General features: G+C 31.6%; 3 protein-coding genes across 3 annotated transcripts; all 3 read right to left on the reverse strand.

Annotated features, from left to right (window-relative positions):
• Positions 1 to 410: 410 nt before the first annotated feature.
• LOC11436771 (40S ribosomal protein S12) lies at positions 411 to 2,682 on the reverse strand. The gene is made up of 5 exons (XM_003630231.4): positions 2,527 to 2,682; positions 2,397 to 2,441; positions 1,536 to 1,833; positions 766 to 831; positions 411 to 682 (listed from the first exon to the last, which is right to left on the reverse strand). The coding sequence occupies exons 2-5, from the start codon at positions 2,402 to 2,404 to the stop codon at positions 623 to 625; spliced, it is 432 nt and encodes a 143-aa protein (XP_003630279.1). The 5' UTR covers positions 2,405 to 2,441; positions 2,527 to 2,682; the 3' UTR covers positions 411 to 622.
• A 1,230-nt stretch (positions 2,683 to 3,912) lies between these two features.
• On the reverse strand, positions 3,913 to 7,136 carry LOC11442398 (cation/H(+) antiporter 15). Its single transcript, XM_024771965.2, has 3 exons — positions 6,576 to 7,136; positions 5,432 to 6,427; positions 3,913 to 5,334 (listed from the first exon to the last, which is right to left on the reverse strand). Exons 1-3 carry the CDS (start codon positions 6,780 to 6,782, stop codon positions 4,042 to 4,044), a joined length of 2,496 nt encoding a protein of 831 aa, XP_024627733.2. The 5' UTR covers positions 6,783 to 7,136; the 3' UTR covers positions 3,913 to 4,041.
• A 2,161-nt stretch (positions 7,137 to 9,297) lies between these two features.
• Positions 9,298 to 10,865, reverse strand: LOC11435699 (NAC domain-containing protein 104). The gene is made up of 3 exons (XM_003630233.4): positions 10,580 to 10,865; positions 9,741 to 9,943; positions 9,298 to 9,580 (listed from the first exon to the last, which is right to left on the reverse strand). The coding sequence occupies exons 1-3, from the start codon at positions 10,743 to 10,745 to the stop codon at positions 9,392 to 9,394; spliced, it is 558 nt and encodes a 185-aa protein (XP_003630281.1). The 5' UTR covers positions 10,746 to 10,865; the 3' UTR covers positions 9,298 to 9,391.
• Between the last annotated feature and the right edge of the window lie 2,943 nt (positions 10,866 to 13,808).

Consider the following 13,808-nt stretch of genomic DNA (forward strand, 5'->3'; position numbering starts at 1 on the left):
TTGGTTTTTGTTTCCTTGCGGTGATATATAGGTTTTTTCTTATCCGCAAGGAAAAAAAATCATATCTATATTATTTTTTAATTTTTTTTTAATTTCTATTTTCTAATAAGTCTCCTCCTTGTTCTTGTTTTTTTATATGAATCATATTCAACTAAATATTGAGCCACACGATATTCATTGATTCTATTCCTCGTTTTGTGATACTAATCTCGACCATCTGTTCTTAGGTAAATATTGATAATGAACCTTTAACCAATACGAATCGGGACACTTCTTATGTCTTAATTTGGAATTATATGTTCTTGTATTCTAAAAAAATAATCTTTGGTTCACAGATTTTATGGAATAAATGGCGTAGTGCCCTATTGATCTGATCGGAAACAAATATTTATAACCAGGCACACGTTTGGTTTGCCATCTCAAAAGACAGTAGTTACGTAAATAACTTTTAAACAAAGTTGTCAGTCTCAACAAATTTAAGTAAAATGTAGCAATGAGAATGGGTACAGTATTAAACCATCAAAATCCCTAAGCAGATAATCCAAAAAGATAAAGGCAAAAATCACAGGACTTATACTAAAACTTCAAATTGAGACTGCCACAAATCTAAGCATATTGCAACTCAGTTAGATTTCACGTGCTGAAGAACAACGTTGTATGCTTCATGTTCCTCGCCGAAATCCTACAAAATGAAAATAGTCAAGCACACATATGCAGAGGATGAAAATAGAATCCAAACATTTCTATTCCGGATTAAACATATACCTTGACAACCACACAGGAGCAACCAGTTACCTTCCTAGCTTTTCCTTCTGAATCAATTTTGCACAACTGCATGAAGGTGCGTCACAAAATCAGTACAAAAGAATGACAATTTTGAAAGCATAAAAAAATACCAAAACAATAAGTTCTTTATTTATGGCAAAGTTATAAACATATAGATTAAAATAAATGAGGTTACAGAGAGATCAGATAGGATACACAGAGTAAGAGGGGTACTCTAAACAGAAACACATCACGAAGAAAAACAAATCACCCCCCGGAGCAGCAGAGTACAAGACAAAACAAAGGCAAATACAGTACAAGCTACCAAACCAGCCTCCCCAAACCCAAGGAATACACCAGAAACAATAACTAAACAACATTCATCATCTAAATTTAAGAACTGCCCACCGCTCTTGACATTCCAGGGTTGTAGACTATTTATACGGATCGGAGGAGTCTGATGAGAAAGATTTATCATCTCATGCATCACAGTTAGGAGGTTTGAGTGTCACGCCTATAGAGATGCAATTACTTGTTGGATTTCTTAGACAACAAAAGGTTTGTCACGAGAGGTTTCATTAATTGCGTATTGGCGCCCCTCATGATTAGGGTCAGGATTTGCACCATGATGTTGGGGTAGATGTCACTCCCACACTTATTTTAAAGTAATTCATGAATTTATTAAAAAATATATAATTGAGAGTTGTGGTCAAATGGATGTCATAAGGAAATGGATTAATCTAGGTTTATAGTAATGCAAGGGCACTTACACCAGCCCATTCTCCAAGGGTCTTTGCATTTGGAACAGTCAACAAGCTGACGCTGTGTTCAGCACAAAGGGCTTTCACCAACTTGACGTAATCAGGTTGGTCACAATCCTCAGCAAGAACACAGAGCTGTGCAGCATGCTTCTCGATCACTTTAGCACTTTCATGAAGACCGCGTGCAAGTCCACCATAAGCACGAGACTTTCTCAACACAAGCTGAACTGCGGTCATAATATCCATTGGCTCTCCTGGAATTCCAGCTGCAGCAACAACTGGCTCAGCTACAACAACTTCCTCTTCTCTGAAGAACGAAATGTTTCATAACAGTCAGAAAATCATCAAGTAATCTCTTAAAACCCCTATTCAAGACACACAAATGGATAACAATTGCACAACAAAAAGTTTCTCTACAGTCAGAGATTCACGTGGATCAAATCACAGAAACCGAAAAATGTCTACACACTTATACCCAGCAGTTTACAATAATTTTTTGATCTGGGATTAAGGCATCATTAGCTTCATTTGACCATAATTATCCTCGTAATCAAGGATCGCAATGCAACCACAACATAAAAACTTGAATTTAATTTTGAAAAATATAGTTTTCAAAATGTGTTCTAAATTTCTTATAGTTACTACTGAGGGCTATGGCTATCAGATCCAACTATTTCAAAAGCAGTACTTAAAATTAAAATCAAATCTATAATGCATTTGAAAGTTTACAAACACAGTTTACGAAAGAAAATAAAACTAAATGGATTGGATTCAACAAAAAAATTGCAAATATTGCTCATAAATTACCCATAAGATAATGAATACACCATTAACAAGTAGAATCTGTAAATTAAGCAAAAATGGACATACCCAGACATAATTGCAAGTTGATTTCAAAGAGACTCTTGTTCCTTTCTGCACAAAACAAACATTAACAAAACAAAGTGAGATTTGGTTGTGGGTAGTGAAGAGGGTTTGATTGAGAGAAGGAGAGAGTGACCTTGTTGTTGAAGACGATTGTGCCGCCGAAAACCCTAGTTCTGCAATTGCTAGTGGTGCGAAATCGGCAGAAGAAACAATTTATAAGAGAGAAACTATAAACCCTAATGTTTGGCGTGAAAAGTCCTAACTATCCCTAATGTTTTTCTCTCTTAATTTTTTTTAGAGGTTCTCTCTCTAATCTATGCTTTTAATTTTTTTTTTATACTAGTTTAATTCCTATTACTATTTTTTAGATAAAAATTCGTATTATTATTTTTTAAAAAAAATTAGGGTGAAGAAATGATGTCTCACTTTAAGGAGGTAAAGACTTTAGACTAAAAAAAAATACTTATATGTAATTTTTTTTTTTTGAGAGAATGTAAATGTTTATTTATCATTGGGTTAAATATGTTTTTAATGCTTACATTTTATTAAATATTTTAAAAATTCTCACATTTTATCTCAGTTATCAAAATTAGTCAATGCTGTTAATTCTCTAACGGAATGCTGATGTGACAGTTAGTAAGTCACTATTCTTCAAAGGAGCGTAAAATATAAGGACTAAAAACATTTAATTATATTTATCTCTCATCAGAGCGCTGACGAAATTCCTATCATTAATAATTTGTTACTATTCTATGCCACTGTATTTTTTTTTTTTTTTTTATGCAATTCTCTATTACTATTGAATTAAATTGTGTTCCCTTCGTATTTTATTGTAAGAATATTTTTTAGACGTTCTTGTGAGCATAATTCAATTGATATATGGAGAGGTAAATGTTCAAACTCTAGATTACCCAATTATTCACTTTAAAATGTGAAATTCTAGGTTACTTTAACAAAAATAAACTATATTTTTTTGATGTTGCTAAAAGCGTGACAACAAACTAAGAAGAGATTTATTAACCATAATAAAATGTCAACCAAAACAATCAACTGACCAATACAATCATGAAATTGCACTTCTATTAACAATAATTTTAAAATCTAATTGTCAAATTATATCACACGTTGAGCTAAGAAATTGCACTTCTATTAACTGTAATCAAAGAATTTAAACAATTGTTTGATACTTGAAACTTGAACGGTTATGTGCACAAACATTGTTTTCATGAAGAGTAGGCTTTAAAACAAATTTCAATCATTCTTCGTGTAATCTCTTCATGAAAACATATGCACTTGTACACGAATCATACAAAATGCACGAATAATTTTATAGTTAAGCTGTGAGATTCTTAGCACTATGGTTCTCAATTCTTATTCATATCAGCCAAAACAAAATGAAAGTTTGGACAATAACTGTTAAAATCTAATTGTCAAATTATATCACACATTGAGCTAAAAAATTGCACTTCTATTACATAATGATATTGTATCCTTGTATGTACATTTTGTACAGGAGTTATAAAAGCAAATAATTCTTACACATGAACATCTAATTCAAAAGTTAAAAATAAAAGAAGAAAAGTTAGTAGAAGAAGTAATTATTTTTTTGTCACACCAAGTATTAGGAACCAACAAAATATAATCACAATCACAACCTTTCTGTATTAAAAACAGATTGATGCCCCCTTGGTGGTGTAACAGAATGATGACTAACATAATCTTCATTTGTTAACACTGGTGTTCCCAATCCATCTTCAGTACCAGCTCCAACATATTGTTGAACTACCAACACTGAAGCAATTGTTGCAAAATCAGATGATGCTAACAAATCACCAATTGCTCCTAATTCAGGACACTCACTCCAGTCAGTTAGCCCTGCCGTCAGCGGTGATATAACTCCTTGTCCTCTCCCAACTATAAAAAGGCCAAATACATCACCCATAGACCTTATCGCTGCGACAGTTTCCTCGCCATTGTTTACAACCTTTTCAATATATGCAATTGAATCATCATTCACATGGCTCATTGTGAACCAATGCAAAAACTTCTCATCCATTTGCTTTTCACTATCTTCTTCTGTTTCAACATCTAATACTCTTTGTCTATTTACATTGTTATCACGGGTACTAATATTTTCGTTCATCGTTATTTCATCTCCAGGAACAAAACGCATTACGGTTAGACTTATTCCAGAATGTTCCGACATTCTCCAACCATAACTTAATGCTTCTCTATCATCTGGTCCTCCAAAAAACAAAACTGCTATATGATGAGACATTTGATCAGCTATTAGACGGTTTGAACTATTTAAGCCTCTATCTACTAGAATTCCAACCGAACAAGGCGAATTCGCTAATACATTTTGGTTAACAGTTCGAAATGCCATGTTTGTTGATTCCATTCCGCCATCAACTGTTTGTTGCTTATGAAAAGGGATGATTATAAAGGCGACACGCTTTTCTTCGGCTAAAGTGCATATATCTTCATGCATTGTAGAGTAAGGGGAGATTGCAGTCAAAGGTTGGACTGATACATGTTCGGCATGTTGTTCATAGTTTTCAAAGGCATTGATAATATGATCAGATTGAGCTTCAGTCCTGTTAAGAGCCGGGTGATCTGATTTTCTAGAGGTATGGACAATGAGTAATGCTGATGTTCGACCGGTAAGTTCAACTAAATGGACAACATAGATACATATTGGTGACTTTTTTGTTGGATTTGAGGCTTCCAGGAGGTTGATCATTGTTGGAACATTTCTAGGGGTATGAATACACACTAGTACTCTAAACTCTGCATCTTTTTTTGACATTTGAATTGTTCTTCTTTTGTAAGATATCATTCCCCTTGATGGTCTATATATAATTGATATTCCAGGTACAATCAATCCAGTCATCATTATAGTTATAACCACCATGGTTGCAAATGCCCCCTCATCCAAAACCTGCATAAAATTAGTAATTTACGATTAGTTAATTGATATATCAACATGTGTGGATAAAGTTAGTTTTACACTGACAATGCAGTAAAGTTAATCTCACCTTTTGATCCCTACCGATGTTAAGAACAAGAATTTCAACAAGGCCTTTTGTGTTCATGAGCATGCCAAGTGCAGCTCCGTCAGAAACTGACATTTGATAACTAAGAGCAACAATTAAAGTTCCAACCACTTTGCCAACACAAGCCAAAATAACAAGAAGGATTATAACTGCCCATGTAGAAGGACCATCGATGAGGCCAACGTCAGTCTTTAGGCCACTAATTGCAAAAAAGAGAGGAAGCAAAAGTCCAGAAACAAAGTCCTCAAGCTTTTCAATAAGAGCAAAACCAAGTGGTCCAGTTGGAATAATCAAACCAAACACAAAAGCTCCAAAAACAGAATGAGTTCCAATAGCATCTGTGATGAAACCAGATATCATCACACCTGCTAGTATCAAACAAATATAGAAATCGCTAAACGTTTCGCCTTCTGGTGTTTTCCTTATTATCCACATGATTATTGGTCTTACAACAAAAACATTAAAAGCAACAAATGCTGCACTTGACAACACAACCATTATAGAAGCCAAAGTAACTCTTTCATTCTCTGCCATAGCAATTGCTATGGCCAAAAGTACCCATGACAAAACATCATTAATGAGTGCAGATGAAAGAGCAACCCTGCCCAACTCTGTGTTGATCAGTTTTAGCTCTGCAAGGATCCTAGCAAGAACAGGAAATGCAGTAACAGAAAGAACAACACCAAGCATTAGAACAAAAGCTCCTACATAAGCTTTTTCGGTGTTTTTTAACAAAAAGATGGAAAATAGTGCTCCTGTTCCGAATGGTAATATCATACCAGCTACTGCTATGGTAATTGATTTTCTACCTATGCGTCGTAGTGCAGATGCATCCATGCCTACTCCAACCAAGAATAGAAAATATAAAAGACCAACGTTTGCCATTGTTTCAATCACCATCACACTTCTTAGAGGAAAAACAGCATCTGCAAATGTTTTGTTTCGACCAAGAACAGAAGGACCCAATACTATCCCTCCCTGCATTCACACAACATAACATGTATATTTAACAAGATAACTTTACCAAAATTTATGACCTTCAATAAAATGATTCTAGGAGTATGAAGACGTCCCTGTAAAACTTTTTTACATTAACAATGCATAAAAAATATTCTAAAAAACTAACCAAGATTTCGGCTATAACGCGTGGCTGACGAATGGGCTTGAGTATGAAGACGAAGATTCGGGTGGCAATAACAACTAAAATAACTTGTAGAATGAAGAGAGGAAGAGAATAGTCTAAAGGGTTATCTCCTTGCCATATTCCATTTGTTGTTATCATAGTTGGTGAATAACACACCATCTCATCTGCGGTTGCGTTCATATCTGCCATTTTTTTTCTTCTTTTCTCAATCCAATCACCTCTTGTATATGTATGTATATAGAAATATATTTTGTCACCACTTCCTTTTATGTTTAATCCCAATGCATAGATTAGCTAGAGATTTTTATTTTTTTTTTCCTTTCTTTTTTATGATTTATATATGCATTGCCTTATTATTACTAAGGCACAAGCATGAAACATTATCAATGAGTTTTGCATGAAAAAATGGAACCAAGATGTTGAGAGGATGCAAGAATGAGAGGAAAATCTTCGGTTTTTTTTTTTTTTTTTCTTTCTTGGAGAGGAAAATTTGGAACGTCAAAAGGGAGAGCTGAAAAGAAGTGCACGTTCATTTTGTTTTGGTGGTTGTCCACTCCTAGTGCGAAACTTTAGTTGATTTCCATGGCCATATGTGGTGTATATGGGTCTCTATTTTAAGAAAAAATAAATGAATATTGCTAGTTAATTTGGTGGAGGCACAAAGGTGTAATATGATGTCTTAATTGATAATTCCTTTGTGTGAGATTTGGGATTGAAATCCACTATATTTATTTTAGAAAATATAAATATCAAGAAATTTATAATTTAAATAATAAAAAATATGTGCATAGAATTTTTTATTAATAATTTATTGTTATTTCCCTCCAAAAAAATTGTTTACCGTTAACTTATGAATTATACTTTTTTTTTTTTTTTTTTTAAATAAAGAAGGATTCTATCTTTTTAATTAGGTAAGAAAGGTGGTTCTATTTTTATCATTAGGATTCAAACTTGGTATTTTAAAATTATAACACTCATGCGTGTTTTTGCATCAATCACTTATATGTTAAATTTCCGCGGTCAAAAAATGATTCTATAAAATGACGTGAGTGTACTTTTTAAAGTAACCATAGATATTTACAGATATAATAAAGCTATTTAATAATCACATTTCTAACGTTTTTCTCTCAAACTCACTATGCATTAACATGAACAAACGAGTCTTTGCAAACAAGTCAACAATTTGCAAGGATGAAGAGACAGGCCGTAGTGTTTTTTTTAACAACAATTTTTTTATTTAGATATAAGAGAGAAGTACAAAGAGTGCTTAATTCAAAATTCAGAAAAAATACAAGAGATACTTGACTCACATAAGAACCCAAATACGATTAAGTATTAAATCACACAAGGGGGTTCAAAAACTATTCAAAATACATACAAGACCCCCTTTGTTCCTAACAAGAAACCACCTCCAAGAGGTTAATTCGATGTCGTCAACATTCTCTTCAACCTCCAAGTTCTTTTAAGAAAAAATAAAGCTAAATTGCATTTTTGGTCCCTTAACTATTTAGGTAGTATCATTTTGGTCCCTTAATTAAAATTCGATTTATTTTGATTCCTTAACTTCTCTTCGTTACACATTTTGGTCATTTCCGTTAGTTTTAATTCAAAAATGTTAGGTTTTCTTCATCTTATTCTCCTCTTTTTCATCTTCATATCATCCCCGTCAACCTTCAACAACAAGAATCCCAGAAGAAAATGAAGAAAACATAACGTTTTTGAATTAAAACTAACGGAAAGGACCAAAATGTGTAACGGAAAGAAGTTAAGAGACCAAAATAAATTAAATTTTAATTAAGAGACCAAAACGATACTACCTAAATAATTAAGGGACCAAAAATGCAATTTAACCAAAAAAATAACTTTGTTCTGAGCATTCCAAATCTCCCAAATTGTGAAATGCCAAATAAGAGTTAACCCTTTAAGCATAATAATATTCTTTTCGACCATGACTATTTGTGGGATCAATTGGTTCCTGTGGAATCAAATCAAATGAATTGCAATAGGTCAAAGGATACACAATATTGATTCAATAGTTAATGAATTATTGACAGAAAAATTAGAGTAAACTCTAATATGATTTCATAAAAAGGAGTTCTCTTGACTCCTACATTTGTTTTTGCTGCCCTCAGAGAAAAATTTACAGTAAACAATGGTGAAGATATATATAGAGAAAGAAGAAGAACGACAGAAAAGTGAACACTTGTTGGTTTAGGTTTTCGGTAGTATGCACAAAGCATAAGAAACAAGGATCAATAGACACTATGGTGTCAAACTTAACAATATGACACCGACGATAATTTTTATTGTATGATTGTATTACGAAATAGACCGTTAGATTGAAACATATTATAATATAGATCATGTGCACAAATCGAATATCGTTTAATATATCAATTAAATACATCAAAACTAACTCTTTTTTTTTTTTTTGAAAGTTCATAATGCATTGTACCAAAAAAATTGATTTCTATGGAATTAAAAAATAAACTGATTTTTTTTTTGTTCAAGAAGAAGAACTGATTTCTTTTTTTTTTTTGGTTCTTTTGGGTAGAAGAACTGATTTCTATAAATTTATAAATATATATTAACACTATTATTTAGTTTTAGCGAAAAAAAAGAAGAAGAACTGATTTCTATAAATTTATAATACATTGTAGTCTCATAGTCAGTTTTTCTTACAAAAAGTATACAACTAAATTCCTAGAAATTCAAACCTCAAGCACAAAGATCTATTCTAATTAATATTAAGTATTAATATTGAGTAATATATACACTATATTGAAGCTAATCATTAACTAATTAGGTAGGCTTGTTTGATCAAGATCATCATCATCTAAGGACATAAAAACTTCATCTAGCCATGACACATCTGTTCCATTATCATCAATATCCTCATCGCTATAACAACAGCTTGCACCTTCTTGTGACATCTTCTTTTCCTTTTCATAAACTTTGCATAAAACCCATTTGCTCCAATTCTCATCCTGTCTCACACAATCATAAATAAATTGATACAAATCAATTCAATTTTATTTTCTTCATGTTAATTTTTTTTCACATTAATTGATCATGATTTTTTTCTTAATAAGTAATTTGTTGTGATTTATAAATAGGTAGTCAACAAAACAAAACACAATCACTTACCGGAGATGAGGAAATATGATATTCTTCCATTACCCAACTTGTTTCAATTCCTTCCCCAAGGTTGAATACAAGGTACTTCTTCATTCCCAATTTATTTATAGGTTTTGTGACCCCAATTTCCTTCCAATATCCATTTTCAGTGCTTCTATTTTCCTTCACTTCCGTGAAAAAGTAGTGCTCATTTTCACTTGACAATGCTTTACCTGTTTACAAAGGCATGTATATTTCTTGGATGTTATACAAATCCACAACTATAAAGAGTACGATTTTCCAGATAGGTTTTACATATATTTTGGATAACTTTTTTACACGGATTTCAAATAAAACTTTGATAGATAATAAATCTATAACTAATGGACGGTGAGATTTGTCTGGGATTAGTCGATCATAGAATCGATATTCAATTTTAAAAAAAAAAATCTCATAGCATATAATGGATTTTTGGTTGAAGATTACATATATCACAAACTATATTTTTAATTAACAACAACATATGTTAAGGTCGAATCGATTGAGAATCCCAATTTAAATCGTATTTAGAACATCTTTTTGTTAGATTTTACTTACTTTCAAACTGAATTTTGGACTATGAGAGCTAATTTTAAGAGAATCAAAATGTTAAGACAAAATAAATTGGATGAATTTCATTTTTCTAGTATGTAATTTTTTATAGCTAATCCAATATTTACTGGTAGTATATATATATAGGAATGAAGTTTTATCTATATATGCATGCATATAGATATAGGGCTAACTAAATATCCAGTATATGTCACTTATATATTGAAATTGAAAATATTATATGAAATATATATACCTAGTAGTACTATAAGACATACCGTATATTTCCCAAGGATCATGGTGAGACAAGTGAAGTTCAGGTATGATGTTAGGATGATATGGTAAAGAAGCCTTGGAATAGAGAAAATGAAGGACTAGTTCTTCGTCTGTTGGAGAAAAGTAAAACCCAGGTGGAAGCTTCACACTGCTTTCACTCCCCATCATTTCTTATATATATACATATACGTACTTTTATAATTAAAACCAAAGACTTTGACACTAAATTTGGGCTATATGTTTGTCACTATATAACATATAGTATTATGTTATGTTATGTTATATATGATTCTTGGGATTTCCCATCACAACTTATATATATAGAATATAAAGTTAAGAGACTTTGGTTTCAGAAAAAGAATTGAGTTGCCAGAAGAAAGAAAATCGCCGTTTGCGTGGAATACCACTATAAGAAAGTGGGGCCGCCAAACAAAGCAGCTGTCCAAGGAACCTAACAATTGAAGTTACATTGTAATTCATCATTTAAGTTAACATCAAATATATAAGTTAACAAGGATAAGTATTAGTATATGAGAATTGAACTTACTCTATCTTCAAAATTAATGCGTGATTCCTACTCTTTTATAACGGTCAATTATTTCGCTACCCCTTGTAGATAGCTAGCTTGCATAATGCATGATTCCATATTGCATGCATATTATATTAGGAACATGTGTATTGGAAAGAAAAAAAAAGCCCTACCATTAAAATTAATATATAAGAGTTGAAAATAGTTCAAGATAATATTGAGTTTCTAATTAATATTCTATTAATATATTAATAATGCTTCCTATGCCCAGTTGATGGGTGTTATGCTAGCAATTGACATTGCTCACAAAAAAGTTGGCATTGTCTATCAATAGAATCTGATTTAGATATGGTGACTATGACTTTTAAGTTCCACTATATCTTGGAATTTATGAAACCTTTGTCTCAATTGTATCCCTCTTATTAGAAGTATACATTATATTATCTCACACATTTTAGGAAAAGACAATTAATATGTTGATAAAATTGTCAATCTTAACTTCTAATTGAACATTACCATTGGTGAGAATTTCTCCTACTATTTTGAATGATTTCATTAGAAATATAGTTTACCTTTTTTGGATTGAAAAATATAGTTTACCTAAATATAGATTTTGTTTGCTTGTTAATGATTGATCACTACGCTCTTTTTCTCCTTCACCTTGGTTTTATCCCATAGAATTTTCTAGCGAATCTATTTTGAGACGATTAGATTTGTATTTTATGCTTACTTGAGTTTTGCTCTAATCGCCCAAAATTTTTGTAGTTATTTTTATGTTTACAAATATTTATAGTGTTGTAAATGATCGGTGAAATGGATGGATATCAACATAGTTAAGATGTCTTTTTTCACAAGATGTTTTTGCACACTATTTTGTGTAAAAAAATTGTTTTGATATACGGTTGTTGAGATGGACCTAAAGTGTTTTTTACAATCGAGCACTTTATCAACATTCAATTTATTAAAGGGAAATGGAATTCTACATGTAGCTTTGTGGCGCGAAAATCACTATAACTTTAGTATACTTTTATGTATTTTATTAAGTAAAAAGATAAAAGAGAATTGATAGATAAAATAAGAGAGTGCAATATCATAAAGAGATCATAAACGCAAATGTACAGTGTCTTACTCTCTTTAGAAGTAGCGCACTTATATGATGTATCTACAATGGATAGTGTATATGTACACAAACATATTAAAATTTAAATTAAGCTAAACACACTATGTTACTTTAGAGTTTTTTTTTTTTTGACAAAATGTTACTTTAGAGTTTTTGTTGGATAACATGAAATCATTAATTTAATATGATATCAATTTTTATATTGATTATTTTAAGTGAAAGTTTTGAATCAAATTTACCTATATGGTGTCAGTATTCAACAAAGTTCTAGGGTATTAAAGAATACTTCTTAAATTAATCAGTGTAAACAATATATATAGGCAGAAAGGTGATTAAGTGAATAAGTGGAGCTTAATTGGTTAAAAATGGTTCAAATCCACATTTTAATCTCCTCTTATTGGTCACCACCAAAAATAAAACTCCTCTTTCTTTTGTTTTTGAGGAAAAAATAACACTCCTCTTACTGTTTGTTCAAAAAATGTCTCCTCTTACTTTCTGGGCAATTTTGGTTTTTAATGCGTTTTCACCTTTCTAATTTTGAACCTCCCACCCTAATTTTTCTCCAAAAGTTCCGCGGAGTTGAAAAAATTAATTATTGTGACACCCAAAATAAAAATAAAATGTAAAGAAAGAAATGTCATATGACTTCTTAACGCCCCAGAACACCGGTAAGCATGATCAAAAATATGTAAAGAAAGAAATGTCATGTGAAAGGGATGAAATCTCAGATTAAGGTTTTAATTTTTTGAAAATCCTTATTGTCTCCCATCTCAAATTCATCATGTCAACTCTTTAGTGTTTTTCTTCATTTTAGTTGTTGCTGGATGTAAAATTAAACGCATGACGAACAACGAAAGAAATTCAATTGCCTAAAAAAAAAAAAAAACGAAAGAAACTCTAATATTGGTTTCTAGCTCCACCATGGTCATAGTGTAGAATATTGGTGAAGAAGACGACGACAATATAGAAAAATATGTAAGAACATTGATGTTCGTGAATTATTTTTTGGGATGATTTGAGATTTTGTATATGGTTTATAATTTTGCAATTTTAATAAAAAGTCACGTTAGTACGTGAGTTAATTAGGAGCCATGTCAATTTTAAAAAATAAAAAACTTATGATTTTTCACGTCAACTAATTCAATCATATAATATAATCACTCAACTAAACACACAAATTAAAAGACTCTAGCTAGACAACATTGGTTTTCTAGCTTACTGAATATCTCTTCTAAAGGATAAAGTTGTGGCTTTGTACGTGTTTCATTAACCATCATTACGCTTCTTCACTTAAAGGATAAAGTTGATGAGCTCATGCTCATGCAGTTGTTAGTGGGTCATCACACACCTTAGTTTTAGCCAGCACTATAAATTTATTGAGACATAGACAAGTGTTTTGTTTTTCTTTATAAAACATAGACAAGTGTTTTAGCTTCATCATTGAAACTTAACATCTTTGGAACTCATAGCCAGGAAATGAAAACCACGTATAGTAAGGAAACAGTGACTGTTCTGCTAGATGGGGAGCACCTTTTCAATGTGAAAATTAAAAATTAGCTAGCTACACTTTGACCTTTTTCCA

The sequence above is a fragment of the Medicago truncatula genome, chromosome 8, assembly GCF_003473485.1.
Source record: "Medicago truncatula cultivar Jemalong A17 chromosome 8, MtrunA17r5.0-ANR, whole genome shotgun sequence".
In the NCBI taxonomy this organism is placed as follows: domain Eukaryota; kingdom Viridiplantae; phylum Streptophyta; class Magnoliopsida; order Fabales; family Fabaceae; genus Medicago; species Medicago truncatula.